This window comes from Thermobia domestica, chromosome 2, assembly GCF_964235325.1.
Source record: "Thermobia domestica chromosome 2, izTheDome1.hap1.1, whole genome shotgun sequence".
NCBI lineage: Eukaryota > Metazoa > Arthropoda > Insecta > Zygentoma > Lepismatidae > Thermobia > Thermobia domestica.
In genome coordinates, this window is record NC_137455.1 from 373,594,720 (window position 1) to 373,612,862 (window position 18,143).

At 38.8% G+C, this 18,143-nt stretch overlaps 1 protein-coding gene across 1 annotated transcript in view; it reads right to left on the reverse strand.

The window, feature by feature from the left end:
- Positions 1-17,907, reverse strand: part of LOC145678845 (uncharacterized) — a 424,622-nt gene extending 406,715 nt beyond the window's left edge. Inside the window, 1 exon segment of the mRNA XM_081749405.1 lies at positions 17,661-17,907. Within this exon segment, the coding sequence (XP_081605531.1) occupies positions 17,661-17,704 (44 nt within the window). The 5' untranslated portion in view covers positions 17,705-17,907.
- Between the last annotated feature and the right edge of the window lie 236 nt (positions 17,908-18,143).

Sequence of the window (18,143 nt, forward strand, 5' to 3'; positions counted from 1 at the left end):
ACTTATTCCCGAAACTTAAGAAATTTCTGGATGGAAAACAGTTCGAATACGATGAGGAATACAAGCAAGCAGTGATAGCCTGGCTCAAATCTTTGGCGGGAGATGAGTATTAGGGATGGCCAAAACCGGTTCCTGGTGGAACCGGTTTTCGGATCTGAACGGATCCGGTTCCGGAACCGGTTTTCGGATCCAGGTCTGGAACCGGTTCTGAAAACCAGATCTCCAAGAACCGGTTCCTCTCGAGAAACCGTTTTTCTGCACACTATTACTCCCAAATGTGTGCCGTTATTTGAAACGGTACTGTAAGCACCCAACGGGAGCCAGCTAGCTTTTCAGATACATATCTGGCAGGACACCGAGAAGACACATACTGCAATAGGAAACTATCCGAAGAATTTCGGAAGAGAATCGTTTGACAATAAGTAGTGCTGTGACAGATCGGTGCATAAAGAGAGCTGAATAAATGCTTCATAAGGTCGGTGATATCCCTATGAAAGTAAGACGCACGTAACTTTCGAAGTCAACCTTCCCAAGCACTTAGTAGGAAATTTAGAAAAACAAAAATTTATCCCACTTGTATAATTTGCAAATTCTACGTCGTCTAGTATGAACAACTCTCACTGCAGAATTTAAATATACAAAGGGTTGTTGCTACAAAGTGAGAGAAACTCATGTCTCTTGGTCGAAAAGATATTTTCTGTTACCAGAAGACGCAAGCAAAAAGAATTCTAGATACAGGTCAAACACGATTCCTCCTCCCTCCCCAGGTGCATGGGCAGAAAGTTGGCTCTCCATGATCAATTATGCAGTGCCGTTTATAGAACATGAACATGCCTGGTTAATTCTTTCTTGAATCTGCACAGAAAAATTAAAATGAAAGTAGTTTAGTGGCTTACTCAGCGTTAACGGACCTAGAAAAAGCGCGGAAATTACGCCCTTCCTTTCTCCCCCTATCCTTATTCTTCCATTCATATCACAATTCAATTCTATTTTTTCCTTTTCTATTTTCTCTATTAAACCTAAATATAACTGTTAGTTGGAGTTAGCATCTGTTGTGGAATAGTGGATGAACATCTCCTTGAGCCTTCTTAAATGAATAGGATGCTGAATGCTAGTCAGTACATACACTTCCTAAAAGAGAGCTGCCAACCAACACTATTAGAGAACATCCAGCTTCAGACAAGAAGGGAAATGTGGTATCAACATGACGGATGTTCAGCTCACAGTGCACGACACACTACAGCATGTCTAAATAATATGTTTTCCGATCGGTTGATTGGACGGGAAGAATCTGTCAAATAGCCGGCACGTTCTCCAGATATGACGCCGTTTGACTTTTTTTTTATCGGGAGGAAACTTTACATACTATACACATATTAAATTCTCTATTCTATTATTGTTGATGTTGAGTTTTTTTCTTTGTAACCATATTTATGGCCAGACTAGGTATAAGATTCACCAACGTGATCGTTGGACAAGCAAGTGTGGCGAATGCGAATGTTCTTTTGTTATTCAGTCAAATACTGCACTAACGTGAAGAAACGAAGATTTCAAGCGCCCTAACCAGAGGTTTACGTAAGTACAACAACTTGCTTGGATCTACATTGAAGTGATACGTAGTCAAAGTGCACAGGATTATTTCTAGGGACTGCGTGAACAATGTGGTTACGAAGGGTTGCTGTGCAATGGGTGAAAGTGCTTCGCAAGGCAGGGATGCCGTTCAGGACAACTTAAACTAACAAACACACAAGTCAGCTTCTTTTTTCTCTGCTGGTAGTGGATCGCCTATGGATTACGCAAATAAGTTATCCGCGAACGTAGGTGTATGATACAAAGTCTTTTTTCACATCATGCAGTACTTCATGTATTCCATGAAATTGCAGCCCGGTGGATACTCCATCAAATCACCGAAGTATTAAAATAGAAATGGCAACGTTATGCAACTGCACAGGACTTGCTGCGCCGGTATGAAACGGAAGACAACAATTTCGTTACTCGGGCATACCTCACTACGGACGAAACTTGAGCTCTCTCTATGAACAACATTTGAAGCACCAATTAAATGAGAGGAAATGATCTCCAATCGGTTAGTCCAAAGACAGTGTGCATCATGCGTAAGATACTGATGTGACTACAGTGTTCATTGTGGCATAAGAAATCCACAAGGTAATCCTGCATCATTCTGTACGTCACAGGCAGACTGTCAATGCAGCCTACTACTGTAGTTTCTTGCAACATTACCTTCGTCCGGTACTCAGAAGAAGGCGACAGAAGTAGCTGACGACTCCAGTTATTTTGCATAACAACGCAAGATGTCACACAGATAACACTGTCGAGATCTGCGTTAATTGACAACGAAATGTATTCCATAAATATGGGTCCGTGCGACATGATTTCTTTGCCAATAACATAGAATCACTTTCCGGAAAGCGTTATGATACAAGAGAAGGTATCGTCGGTGCCATACGACGGTCCTCGAGGAACATCGACGAAGATGGGCGTGCTGATGGTGAGAGGTGGCAGAAGGTCGTAGGTATGGCGGGTGTTTAAAGCAAGGTAGCTGATATTTTCTCTGCCATAAAGCCAGGTAAGAAGTATAAACAAGCAACACTACACCCAACATACGGTAAATTACTTAGGATATTTAACAATATAAATCTTAATATGTATATGTTTTTTTCCTCTCAGACATTGTTCAAGCAAGTTAACATAACCCATTTAAGCGTACAGAATATAGATTAGAGCCAGGGAAAAATGAATTGCAAAACCACGAGTGCAAAATAGCATTTCAAAGTATCAACATACCACTTTTCTTTCGGGCAGCACGTACAATGAGTATATAAACAACATAGCGAGTCATACGTGAATCTTGCAATCCTAGTTGTCAGATTAACTATATACCATAATACGACGAGGACAAAACTGAAAAATATATATGGGCATACGTCACTTTTCTTTTCATTAAGAACATTTTATATATTAGCATTACTGTGTCAAGCAAATTACCAACGAGATTTGTATCGAGGTTTCAATTATAATACAAGAATTTAACATCGAGCTATTTATATCGACGATGAAATGAAAATTACCGATGCTCTTTCTCCAAAAACGACTTTTGTAGAAGTAACCCCGGTTCCGGTGCTGAATGATAACAAAGATTTTTTTTTAAATACCAATTCGGTGTCGTGAGGGAAGCAGAAAGCTACATCAATTAAGAAGCAATAGGGCGAATACCAAGCAAGTTCATGAACGGCATGGCGTTGGCCATGCTACATCAAATTCTGTGTGTCATTTAACCCGGTACAGTTTCTTTATTGGCTAAAACAGCTATAATGTATTTTTGTTATTCTCTGAATATCCCAAAATTTAGCTCTGGCGGTTCGACGCTCAATCCTCGATGGAATACATATAATTTCCAGTGGAACCACATATCGTGAGGTGATAGGGAAGCTACCTGAATTAAGAGGCGCGGTATTTCGGTTTACAAAGCCAGGAATAATGATGATAGGATTTGGTCTCGGTGTGCTGAGAACGTACCACCCAGCTAAAAAACCGTTGATATGTTATAGTCTTTTATGGGTTGATATGACTGGAGTTACGAGTCTCTTTCAACAGTGAGGCTATATGAGACGTGGACGTGAGATTAACGTGAGATCCGAACCACATGAGCTCTCATCGGGAATCGAACTCGGATTCTCCGCGCCAAAGGTGTGTACGCTAACAATATATCCCCAAGGGAGATCTAATCCTTCAATGGATACGTGAGGAAGAACAAATTATATTATTATTATAAGATACATAATCAAGATTGCAATTAGATGCAATATTATAGATTTAGCAAAAGCTTTTGACTCCGTACTACCCTTTTCATGTAATAAATCTTTTTATCTCACACAAAGTTTACTCCTATATTTTATAAATAGTTTCATAAAAAATTAAATACCCAGTAATTTATAGACTTTCATAATCATAATTTACATTATGATTAATATAAGAGGTTAAGGGCACCCATATTGTGGTTTCCAAGGGTGGGCAAGTATACGCATTTCAAATATAGGTTCAAATTTTGCTGTAACTAATGTAAAAATTCAATTGGGTTTTCGATATTCCGAAGTACGATTTCCTCTAGGGGGGCTTGTTTTAGTATGGAGTTTCCAACTCTAATTCAAGATTGGAAACATCAACATCTTAACTTCACCTTGGCTCTTTCTCGCGTTAACCTGCCTTAGAGAACAATTCTTTAAACACCTGCCTGATAGACAAGCTTATTCAATTGAAAAAAACATATTCTGTAAATCCTGGAGGACAGCGGACGGAGAAACTAGACAGGCGATAGGAAAGAAAGTGTTTGCGGGAGGGTTTTGCCCTTCAACTCTGGCTGTGAAAATTTAGGAAAGGTTTGAAATACTATTTAAATAAGCAATGAAATGTATAGGTTTTCTCTTAACCCAAAACAAGTTTTAAAAATATTGGCCCAGATATTTCTGTGTATAAGGCTATAGTAAGACCAAAATTAGAGTGTACTCTCTAATGTAAACTGTGTAGCAAAGTTTATCCTTGAAAATTTAACAAAAAAGTGGGAAAGAGAGAGAGAGAGAGAGAGAGAGAGATGATCCAACATAAAGGTCGACATGTTATTTCTTGGAAGTTGGTTTCTTGTCAACTGATTCAAAGGTTCATGAAATTTAAAAGTTTTAACACCATGCATTTTAGCACTACAGTTATGAATAATTGATTTATTTAAAACCCGAACTAATTCGAAAATAGGTGTGTCATATGAGCAGAAACTAGCAAAAACTTTTTGAAAAATTGCAAAACGTCCTACAGCCTTCACCGAATGTTCCTAATATTAGGAAAAGAGAAGCAAAAAAATATAACGAAATCTTTGAATTAACGTCCCACGATTATGTCCGACGGACGATTACAAGTGAATGATGATGGAAGAATTGGTGTAATGAGAAGATGAGAGAAAATGGGTGTCTGTGGATTTGCTCGGAGTTTTCCCGTTTCCTTCCACATGATTATTCCACTGATTATTTCATAGCCATTCACGTCCATTGATCATCCGTTCAGTCGTTCTTTCAGAAAAAATGTTCCGGGGGGCACACTTAGTATTTGGGGGGCACTTCTGGTACTCTAGAAGAAACACTGCATCCGTTTCCACAAGTCAAAACTATAAACGTGGGACGTACAACCAGAAATTTATTTTTTAAAAAACCAAGAGAATTTACAAAAAAATGTTAATAGTTCTTTTACATAATTTAACAAAAAGAATTATGTAATTCAATTCAATAATAGAGCTCAATTCACACATTCTGATTTACCCGAAACTCCGAGTAAAGGAGCGAATATCCTTTTTTTTAAAAAAAAAAATGTACTCTGGATGTAAAAAATTCAAATTCTGACGAATTGATTGTTTCTGGATCATTGTAGGTACTGGCACTATAAATAATAATAATAATAATAATAATAATAATAATAATAATAATAATAATAATAATAATAATAATAATAATAATAATAATAATAATAATAATAATATCGTCCTTGACTATTATAAAAGGATTAATCTTTATGTTTAGGTTACTGCACAATACAGATACATTTTTGGAAATGAATTAAATTTTAAGCAAAGCGTGTTATCAGAGGTTGCTATTGTCGCTTCGTCTCAGCTGTATACAAACACGTTCGTTCAAAACAAAAACAAAAAAAGAAGAAAAAAACAAAGAAACAAAGGTTAACATGTTATTTCTCGAAAGTCGGCTTCTTTTTAACTTCGGCCGTCAAATAGTACAACAGAATCGTACTATAAAGGACACATTCCACTACAATTGCCCTAACATCCAAAAGAAAGATTTTTTTTAATGGAACAAAATAATTATATTTGGTAGAGTGTAGAACTGAGTTTAAGATGATTAATTCGATTTTATTAGTAACCAGGCACACATTAGAGAAGATTTAGATTTCTGAGCTTTCGGCATCTAAGGTTATTTAGCCCTTCACGTTTTGAGGGATGATGTCCCTCGGCAAGCACACTATCCGGGAAAAGGGAAAGAAGGAAGCGGCCTGGGACCTAGAAGTTAGGTACCACACCTGCATTGGCCTGGTGTGAATGAGGAAAACCCAAGAAAACCTCATTCAGGAAGGCTGAGCGTTTTACACTTTTTTGACCGAGTACTCCCACCGGGAATCGAACTCGGGACCGAAGGAGAGACCGTTAGCGACTACGCTACGCAGGGCCACACGCACACATTAGAGAAAAATAAAATCTTTCAGCTTAACGCCCCAAGATGGACTAAGGGAGATGCAAGATTAAGACAAGTGAATGACAATGGAATGAGAATGTGGGAATACCTCGAGAAAATCCACGGACACTATATTATCTACCATAAGCAAACATTAGAGCAAATTAAACGTGGGTTGTTCCTTTTTCGTGCCACGTGGCTAACACTAGTTCTTGGATTCGATTCCTCGGGTAGAAATATAAAGCTTGAATTGAAAACCCAAGCTATTATTCGGATTGCCAAGGTACCGATTACTGAATTGCAACAAATCAATCAAAAAATTATGCTGTACACTCAGTCAACCGTAAATAATTTCCTTCCTCAGAAATTTTGGAATAAATGAGAAATTTTAATACCGTAGGAGTAATTCATAGAAAAAGCATACTTCTTTACATAACCATTTCTGTAAAAAGTTTTTTTTTTTTAGGTCAATATCATTGAAAAACAAATTGTACAGAGGGTATTGACTTTTTTATGGAGATTGTACAGTCACCTACAAAGTGGTTACTTACTCTAGTTCCAAGCTTTAACCCAGATATTGGTAACTGGTCAATGTATCACATCAGGGGGCGGTTTTACGCTGGGAGCAGTTATACAGACAGATATAACCAAGAAGAAGGGCGAAATAAAAGGGAAGTGTATAGAAGTGTTGCCAATGTACGAAAAGTTATGGGTCTGTCATCAACCCTAATATCAATATTCTTTTTTTTTTTTTTTTCACTGTTGCCTTTGTCAACATCAGATGTTTCGGTCTCTCCTTTGAATCAATTCGTATTATTTACTGAAAGTGGGAGAAGCAAAGTATGTCACAAAAAACTGAACTGGAAAATGAGACTGTGATAATCTGAATACATCATTCCTAACGCAGATACGATTCTTTATACGACATCTAAAGACATAATTAGAAATAATACAATTTTACCCCTGAGGAAACATAAATCCTTCGGATACGCAATTTTGTTTGTATTCATGTCCCTATAGCCTATTACCTAATTCAAATATTCAAAATTTACCCGAGATAGGTTTCCTCTGAAGAACATACTACATGCTCACTAAAACCATCCATTGCTGATTTAAATTGTACAGTCCGCAGCAAAAAACCTGCAACATGAGCAAGTAAGATTATTGTGAAACGACGCGATCTTTTACTCCAAAGTAAGTATGCGGGAGGATGCCGAGGTTTTTCCTGGCATAATTCGTGCCACTTAGACGTTATGTTGATTCCCTGCGCTGTTAGGCGTAGTTTCACAATAAACTTAAATGCTCATGTTGCAGGTTTCTTGCCGCGGACTGTACAATTCATTCCAAAAACATTAACGGAAGAGTATCTGCGGATAGGAAATTACTTTCAAGAGCATGGTGGCTCAGTGGTGCAGTGCTCACTTCTGAGTTTCTAGTTCAATCCCAGGCATCGTGAGTTTGTGATGGACATATCCATGGGTTTTCTCAGCGCTCTCCCATTTCCATTTTACTATTTATTTCATTGTCTTTCAGTTTTAATAACTGAAATCTTTCAGCTTTACGTCTCATGGCTGTTCCGGCTAAAGGAGACGGTGATGATGAGAAATGGATGCAATGGTGGAATGAATAAAGTGGGAAGAAACAGAACTCCAAGAAAATCTACGCACACGGTGTTTGTCCACCACAAAGTCCACTTGGCGCGAGCTGGGAACGAATCCACGCACCAGAGGTGAACACTATACCACTGAGCCACCGCGGACCCTTTGTATTAATTATCCGTCTAATTTGACCTAAAAGCCATAGACGTGGGACCTTAAATTAAACAGAACTGGAACAAGATGGGATTTGTTTTCGCTGTTAATTGTACAAGAACAGCTCAAAGCTCAAGAACAGAATTTTTCATACTTCAAACAATCAATATCAATTAAGTGATTTTAATGATACGTTAAAAATCTAAATAATCAAGTCTAGCATTCTCCATATGATAGGAAAAACCTGTGTATCATTCTGTTTTGTCATCCTTATGTTCAAAATTCTAGATTAAGTCAAGAAGAAAAAAAAGCAAAAAAGAAACGTGCTGGACAGCATTCTGTCGATCTTCCGTTTGAAAATTATTTGTAGTGAACACAGAGATATTGTACAAAAAAGCCAAGTAAATGACTAATCGGAAACTTTGTATAAAACTTTTGCGTGCGTAATATGAACAACAACTGACCAGAACGTTTTGGATCGAATACTCTTACTGTAATTGTTTCTCGTTCTCGGTCATTTTGTTTATACAGCATATCACACTGTCTAAATATATTTTACGAATATTCTTCTTTGTGTATTTCGAACTGACTCAATCAATACGGATAATATGTCTACTTATGAAAACGAGACGAGACATTTATCGTCTCGAAGTACCATTTTAAAAATTCCACATGAAACAAGAAAGTTTACGAGTGTCGGTGCAACATCAGTTCACCAAAGTCTTACAGAGTGACTATTTGAGAAAGCGTTTTTGATGCGTTACCCCCTGTAGCGAACGCGGCCAAGGTGGCTATTCAGTAATTTTACTTTTGCCAGAGTTGTAAATCATACTGTAAGCCAGTCAGGGTTTCCGGGTCTTTTTGCCAGGTCCAGGTCTATACTAGCAGAGTTCCAATACTCTGCACAAACCATCTTCCAAGCAGCTGTTTCTTGCTACAATCCCCTTGCCTGGCAACACGTCTTTCCTTTTTGTCCTTCCTTTTGAAATCTTTTAAACAGCAGGCGGTCTATTGTTCCGAAACGCACCAAATACTAGGGATGCGCACGAGACGAGTCGAGACAGGATTTTCCTGACAAAATTCGAGTCGAGACACGGCTCTTCCAATAGAAAAAAATATATTTTTCGAGTCGAGACATCACTTTTACAGCACATTTTCAAGTCGAGACAGCCATAAATCTTGTCTCGTGCACATCCCTACCAAATACGCTCGAGCTGACGTTTTCTTCGCGTTTTTATTGCTTTCGCGTTTGAGATTAGCCATCTACATTTAAATACATGGTCAGCGTATTCCAAGCGTACGCATGAGCAATAAATACGCTTTGCGATCGCCTTAAGTAGCCGGGTACTTACATTCCAAACACTGTTTTAGTGTTACAAGTGACCACACGAACACAATGGATAACATTTATCAACATTTAAAGATACGCAAGTCATAATAGAATATTTACTTCGAACATACGTGCCTTCTCAGTAATTAAGGAAAAATTATTAGACTTTTATTATTGTATACGAATGAGGAACGACCGTACAAAAATGTGCTTCTTTTAATATGGAGTTTGCAACTCTGATTAATGTCTATGAGAGATTTGGCAACAGTGTAAATCACGATGCTTGATGTTACTCTCTGTTCACGTGTTTGGCTTGGCTCTTTCTAACAATCACCTGTCTCACAGAACAGTACTCTAAACGCCTATAATTACATACAATCTTATCACACAATTCTCGTGACTGAACAAAATCGCACATTGTACAGTGGAGATGCAGTGCGCACGGTCGAAACCAAAAATGTATACGAAACTGGAGCAGCGAACGAATATGCTGTTTTGTTCAAACATGTTGTTACCTTGAAGTGTCCAGTGGTTTAATGTTTCCGAGAAAGGCGGGACACCGTGGAAGACGCCCTCCGAACTGTCAGGCCTGCAACTGCACGCATCCCGGACAATGTACAGAAAGTGAAGGAACTTTTGGCCCACGATTGCCGCGTGACAGTGCGAATGATAGCGGAGGAAGTGGGAATTGATCCTAAGATGATTATCTCATAATGACCCAGGATTTAAGTGAACGCAAGCTTTGCTCCCAGTTCGTTCCCCACACTTTTACGCTGTACGAAATGCAACTTCGACTTGACGCCTGTAGGGACCTCATCGACATGGCGGATCGAGACCCAAAGTTCCTGAAAACCATCGTGATGAGACCTGGTGCCTGAGGTACGACCCCCGAAAGCAAGCGTCGAATTACGGATTGGTGGAGTCCATGTTTGTCAGAAAGCAAGGAGGTGAGAAGTGAGAGATCCCACACCAAGACAATGTTCGTGATGGTCTTCGACTTTGAGAGTCTCATCCATAAAGAATTCCTCCCTGTGAGCACCACGTTCAATGCCATTATGTACGAATACTGAAACGTCTGCTGCAACGGTTCAAGCGGGTACTTCCGCAGTACGCTAAGCAAGACTACTGGATCCTACTCCACAATGCCTGGCCATACACTGCATTCTGGTGCGGCAATCCCTGGCCAACAGGGAAGATATGTCACCCACCCTACTCCCTAAAATTGTCTCCCACGGATCTTTTCTTGTTCCTTAAATGGAAATCAGCTCTGAAGTGCCAGAGGTTTCTGTACATTTCGGACATCTAACGTAATGCTACGACCCAGCTGTGAAGGCCATCCTAAAGACGAGAACACCAGGAGTTGCAAGGACTTGTACAGCCATCCCCAGAAGTGCGTTACCATAAATGAGGATTACTTCGAAGAACAGTAACTGCTGTTTCAGGTATGACAATCCACTCTAAATATAGACATATTCGCCGAACTTTCTGGATAGAGGTTCTCAAGTCATGAAGGGTAGGTTTAAGGAGTACAATATACATGGGGTTCAAAAATTCGGTTCCAGGTAGACTTTCGGAACTTCATGCATATTTTGAAGCTTCCTCGTGAATATGTAGTTTGTATACGCGTCTTTGGCATGGAATACCAGTGTTAAGAATCCTTAAGATTATCGACAGGGACACGTGTGATTCAAAGTCTACGTTAAACAGTTAGTTTGTCTTAGCGCTAAAAATGAATGGTCGAATGAATTACACATCTGCTGTAGAAACGATCGAAGTTGAATGTATACTAGTTTCAATGCATCATGAAAATATTATCATATCACCATTTTAGAAGTTAAACCTCTACATATAAAAGTCGTCGTCTTGAGCGACTGATTGACTGATTACAGACCCAGGCCAAACGGCTTAAACTAGAAACTTAAAATTTGAACAGGGTAGGCCTATAGGATTGGTAATATAAGGTACCACTGAGGAAGGATTTTTCGAAATTCAACAGGGAAGGGGAGAAACAGGGATAGCAATTACTATACTAAAATGTTAATATCTCCAAACCCAGAAAGTTAAAGACATTAAATCTAGTACATGGACTTCTTATTTAAAATAAGTATACACATATTTGAGCGTTTTTAGAGCATGCATAAGTGCTATGAGAGAGAAAGAGTCTTTAGACTATGCTATGCATAAGTGTCGGAAACCTTATAGAACGGTTTTGTCCGTCCGTTTGTGGATGGGTATCAGAGCAAAAACGTGAAGATATATCAAGAATCGGTTTCTCGCCATCGATTCATGGTTCCACGAAATAGGTTCCATCTCCTCCGTTAACTCTCTATTAAAGTCGGAAATGGTTCAAATAAACCATTTCCGGTTTAAACGTTTTTTTAATCATAGAACAAAAACGGTAAAGAATAGCGAAAACCTATTTTTTGCAAATGAATCAGCGTCTGAACACGACTATCTACAATATTCTACCAAAACCAGAAGTAGTTTCAATTTACTATTACTTTAGGTTTCAATACCGATTTCTGTAGAGCAAAAGTGTAAATCGACTTAGCGTCCCAAAAATTGGTTCAATCTTCTCCGTTGACGTTCCATTCACGCCGGAAGTGATTGAAATTACCCATTTACATTCATCGCCATAGAACGAAAACAGTAATAAATTGTGATGCCATCGATTCAGGGTCTCCAGAGAACATATAATCACAAACCTCAACACTCCACCAAAACTAGAAGTAGTTGAAATTTACTGCTACGTCTAGTTTCAGTATTGATTTCCATAGAGCAAAAGCGGTTAAGAGATACTGAGATGAAATTTCTCACAATCGATTGAGCTTCCCAAGAATAGGTTCCATCTTCTCCGTTGAAGCTCTATTCAAATCGGAAGTGGTTCAAACTAATAACTTTTAGTTTCAAAATTTATTGCCATAGAACAGAAATGATAATAGACAGCGACAAACATTTTTTTTTCAATTGATACAGCGTCTCAAGAGCGCATATCGGCCCATCATGCATCAATATATTGAAACAGGAAGCGGTTAAATTTACTAATAGTTCTGGTTTCAATACTGATATTCATAGAACAAAAGCTGTAAGAGATATTGAAAAGCGGTTCTTTGCTCGATTCAGAGTCAACAGAAAAGGTCCTATCTCCCCCTTTAATCCTCTATTCAAACCGAAAGTGGTTGAAATTAAAGATTTTTGGTTTTAACCTTTATCGCCATAGAACAAAATGGTAAGGAAGCGCTACTAATGAAAACACTTCAGTTAATAAAATTAAGGTTGATCTGATTTAATGAGAAAATTGGTCCAAAAATATTTGCCGCCCTTATTCTTGACCCATGCGTAAATACGGTCCTGCACATGACTTTGCTACTTGCTTATGTGTATAACAGTGCAAAGAATATTAATTAAATTATTGCCACCATGTATGTACATATGACATTCCTCCTAGGAAATAATGGTGGCACGATATTGTACGCGAACTGATCAATATATGCCGAAGATATTATCGCACGGCACGAAAAACTTTACAAATGAGGATAGTCCCTCTCACTTAACTAGATACTCACGCAATTTGTAGCTGCGAGTTATTGCACATTTTAATTAATAAATAACGTAAGTTTATAACCTTTCTAAGATCGCAACATCCTTTTTTAAATAGCAGGAGGGAATTTTGTTACTGGGTTACCGTTAGCATAACTTTCCCTTCATTTAATTACTTAATATATTCATCTATCCTTCAAAAGCATGCGTGTGCCAGTTGGAAAATTCTGTTTCAATAGATAAAGCACTTTTGCGTCCCCTTTCCGAACCAAGACTGTACTAGTAATGCGAACCATCCTAATGCATTCAAATTTCAATTCTCTCATGCCGGGAATCGAACGCAGGATCACGTGCACAAGTGCTCGTGCTAGCCACTAGGACAGACGAGGGAAGCTCTTTTTAACGATTTTAAAAGTAGTTTAACACCGAAAGAATGCACTGAGATACTTAAAAAAAAAAAAAATAGATGAAGCACCATCCAACAGAACCGTGTGCGAAGAATGGTCAATATATTTTTGCCCTCGTATGAAAACATTTTAGCTATTTGTATGCAAATTATGTACGAAATGCGACACATTGTCTGATGAGACTAATGTGTAGAATTTTATGCTTCTTGATTCAAAACTGTTGAAGATATGGCGTCTGGAAAGAGTGAAAGTGTAGAAATGGCAAAAGTGGAATATCGCGCGGTCATAAGGTTCCTCCATCTAAAGAGGATGGAAGCCAGGGACATCTATCCAGAGATGAAAACTGTTTATGATGAAAACCGCCCATCCTTAATCACTATTAAAACATGGAAGAGACAGCTGAAATATAGACGGATGAGTATGGAGGACGAATCTAGAGGGAACACGTGTTCAGCTATTGATGACAACATGATTCGGAAAGTGGAACTTCTAGTGAAGGAAGACCGACGAATAACCATAACTACTATTGTACATCAGTTGAAGATTTTCCATGACTCAGTATCCACTATCTTGCATAATTACTTTCATCTATCCAAAGTGTCCGCACGGTGGGTTCCCAAGTTACTCACTCCTTTTCATAAACAGCAATGCGCTGATAGTGCATCGGAAGTGTTGGCCCTCTGTCTACCCAAGGAGGACGACTTTTTCGATCGTCTCGTGACAATGGATGAATGTTGAGTATATCACTTTGACCCAGAGACCAAAGTGATGAGTAAACAGTGAAAATATAGCAGTTCTCCCCACCCCTAAAAAAATGCCTGTGTGCAGCCTTCTAATAATTCATGCTTTCTGTTTTCTGGAATTGCAAGGGCGTTATTCTTACGGATTACCTAACTTATGGGTATAGTGTGACGACAAAATTTCGCGATGCTCTAAAGGAAAAGCAGTGTGGAACTCTCACCAAAGGTGTTAGCCTGTTAGTTGATAATGCTCCCGCCCACAAAGCCCAGAAAACCATGAATCACGTCTAACGCCTCGGGAACCAACTGCTTTCCCATCCTCCATATTCATCTGACTTCGCACCGCCAGATTTCTTCTTGTTTCCAAACCTGGAAGTCTCTGAAACGACGGCGTTTTTCTTCAGATACAGAGGTCATTGTTGCAGTGGAGCACTGATTTTCCAGATAATGTGACACGTTCTACAAGGACAGGCTGTAGAAGCTGAAAGACCGGTTGCAGAAATGTGTTACTTTGCGTGGTGACTATGTAGAGAAAGACTCATCATGTCTGCATTTGGCCCTTTTCCCTCAACTCCTTCATAATGAGGACAAAAACTTATTGACCGACTCTCGTACAATTGATTTTCCTAAGTTTAGCGTCGTAGTCGCATTTTTCTCACTGATGGATTTCGTGAAGGTCATCTATCTACGTATGTTTCTGCTAATTATGTTGACACTGTGCTGAAATCATTGACAAGAGATCAGCATGTGACATTTAGGAATCGTGAGATTCAGGGATCCTCGACCATTGATAGGAAAGCAATACATACGATTTTGCATGCCAATTGAACATATGGTAGGGGCGGATCCAGAACGGATTTCTGGGGAGGGGGCGATGGGTTGTAATACTTGTACTTAGAGCTACTTTTAAGAGCTCCAAACTCTGGGATGGGTTTTATTTATATATAAAATTAAGAAGTTTCCCCTTCTAGGGGCGGGGATTGCCCCGATCTCCGCTCCCTGGATGCGCCACTGAATGGAAACTTTCATGTCGTTCGATCCTACACAACAAACCGAAGCTCGAAAACAGGCTCGTATCAACTGGTGTAAAGAAATGTTCCAAAAATTTAAGCGAAGTAAAAATTCAACCGTCCTAACTACACTGCTACATGGGACGAAACTTGGATCTATTTACAGAAACAGAAACTGTGTGGGTGTTTAAATTGAGCCCAAACGAACAAAATTTCGAGAAATGCTGTCGAACAAATGATGATTGTTTCTTCCGCTGGCAAACCATAGCTTTAGAAGATCGACGGACTGTAAATGCTGAGTGGTAAGCAACATTTAGTTTGCCAGAATGAGGTGGCCATGGGTTTTCTCGGGGTACTCCTGCTTCCTCATACATTATCATTCCACCAATTCTTCCATCATCACTCACTTGCCTTAATTATCCGTCTCTCTTAGCCTAAAGAACATAATCGTGGGACTTAAACTGAAAGATTTCAATTCTTTCTGTTTGCCAGAGTTTATCAATGATTGCGCAAAACAAACCCAAATTGTCTCTATTTTTCGCCACCACAACACCAGTTTGCACTCAGCACACCAAGTCGTTGATTTTTTTTTTTTTTTTTAAGTAAAATGTCGAATTACTTACTCCTCCCCCGCTGATATTAACACCTAATGACTTCTTTCTGTTCCTTTAGGGGCCCAGGTCAAACTAGCCGACTTCTGGCATTTATGTCTTTGAGGTGATATATGGTCAGCATATCGGTTCCCGTTGCTGTTAATGCTGCCTATCTACATCGGAATTCGCTTTTTTGTTTGTTTGTTCCAAGTACCTCCCTAATTGTCCTCACGATACTGGGTGAACGCACAGTACCAACACCATCTGTTGAGTGCGAATTGTCACCTATCTTCCCGCTAATCAGGCCCTGTACTGCCTGACTTCGCTAATGTAGTCCGGTTTGGGCTTATCGAGATAATACAAAGGAATGTCCTGCACTGCCTGACTTCGCTAATGTAGTCTGGTTTGGGCTTATCGAGATAATACAAAGGTAGGCCCTGCACTGCCTGACTTTGCAAATCTATAAATCTTACAAGTGTGTCCAGGCGAATTTCACGAGTTCTTGAGTTGAGTTGAATTTGAATTTAACATCCCGTTCAGCAGCGAGGTTATATGAGACGTGGACCTACTGACTGACGTGGAATCCGAAACAGATGAGCTCCGCCGGGAATCGAACCCGGGGTCTCCCATGCCAAATGCGCGTACGCTAACCGCTTAGCCACGAAGGAGCTCCACGAATTCTTGAGTTTGAAGAGTCACGAAAGGTGACAGTACCGGTATCACTAAGTTGTCAAATATTTCTATGAACGATTATCAATATCACCAATTCCAGCCTTGACCATATATAGGTATGTACATTATGTCACTATGATTTTTTTAAATTGAATTCAAACACAAACTTCTCAGAATGTGTTTGAATCGCACACCATTAGGTTCTCATCTCTTACTTAGCACAAGATGTCATGTTACTAATGTAGCTTATATAGATAAAAAAAAAAATAATAAATAAATAAATAAAGCTATATTTCTATTAGGTTTATGTAACAGAACTCCAGATACAACCGACGCCAATTAACATTCGAATTACTTGTAGGCCTATCAATAATAATATAAGCAATCGCAGAAAAATAGCCTATGCCAGGCACTATACTCAAGATACCATTCCATCATTCACTTGGCGAAACTGAGGAAAACCCTGAAAAAAAATATCCAGATATCCAGTCACCGGGTTTGACCGTTCACCCTAGTATAAAAATGATACGTACAGTTTTACTATACGGACCCATAGTATAAGTAGTAATAAGAACGGGTTAAAAGCCCCGCAGGGATTGGTTGGGTTCTGTTCTCGACATGAAATGGGCAAATTAAAGACTTGACCGAATTTTTATGTACATTTTACAATCTATGGATCCGTATAGTAAAATTGCACCTAATGATAATGCAGGTAAATCTGTAACTGACGTAACAAGGCAGAAATAACTGAAAAAATTTAAGTGTCACTCCCTTCAATTCTCAATAAGGGAAGGACTACAAATATGTCCTAACACATCTTATACACACTTTACCATGTAATTTTGACTCCCTGTTAATTCAAGTAGCCTTGTTTCAGTCATCGATGCTCTCTCAGGCTCCCACACTTCCCAATGGGTTGCGCAAGAAATTATTTTGTGCAAACACACTTAGCAAAAAGGGAAAACAGCAACCTATATCAGTTTTAAAAATATTGCAACACGAATTGTATAGCACTATAATTGTAGCTGTAGCATATATATACTTAATTATTAATAATCAGGACGTTTATTTCATTAGAAAGTTCATATCTTTGTTCCATATGATATGAAGACTGGTTCAGATAAATAAACACTCCAAACAAAACAATACAGTTGAAGAAATAACAGTGTTAACTGTTTCTGTCTTATAACAACGCCTTCATCAAACACATTATTCTGTTTGTACATTATATCTGATGAAGGAATCGTTAAAATGCCGAAACTTGTTAAACAGATAATATATTTCTCCAACTGTAGTGCTTTATTGTTTTTTTTTTTTTTTTCTTACATACAAATTCCTATGAGAAAAATATCTATATAATTCGTATACTTACCTCCAGTTTGACAGTAGTTCAACAAGATTTTCGTTTTCACGCATTTTTAGTTGATCAACACTTATTATTAATCTAATCAAAAATGTCTGCAATTATTTAGAAACAATAGCTGTCTCAAGTGTCCACGTCCATGTGCATTGTCTTCCAACACTTGGCTAGTTTACAATGCAAGACGTATCGTTTCTGTTGTTAACTCTTTGATGCGTTTGCCAACAAGGAAACCTTTCAACTCGTGCCTAAAACCATTTAGTCCCTCGTTACGACACTGTTTCGTTTAGAGCAAAAGGGGGGGGGGGGAAATATTGCTGAGTAGCGAAGACAAAAATATAGTTTTCAAAAAATGACAGTGGCTAATACTCTTCTGGTCACCGAAACATCTTTCGTGCTACAAAATTTCTCAACCACTGACTATGTTACTTGAAAGAAGAAGAAGAAGAAGAAAAAGATTGGAACAGATGCTTCCAGACAGTCAGGTGTCTGCAG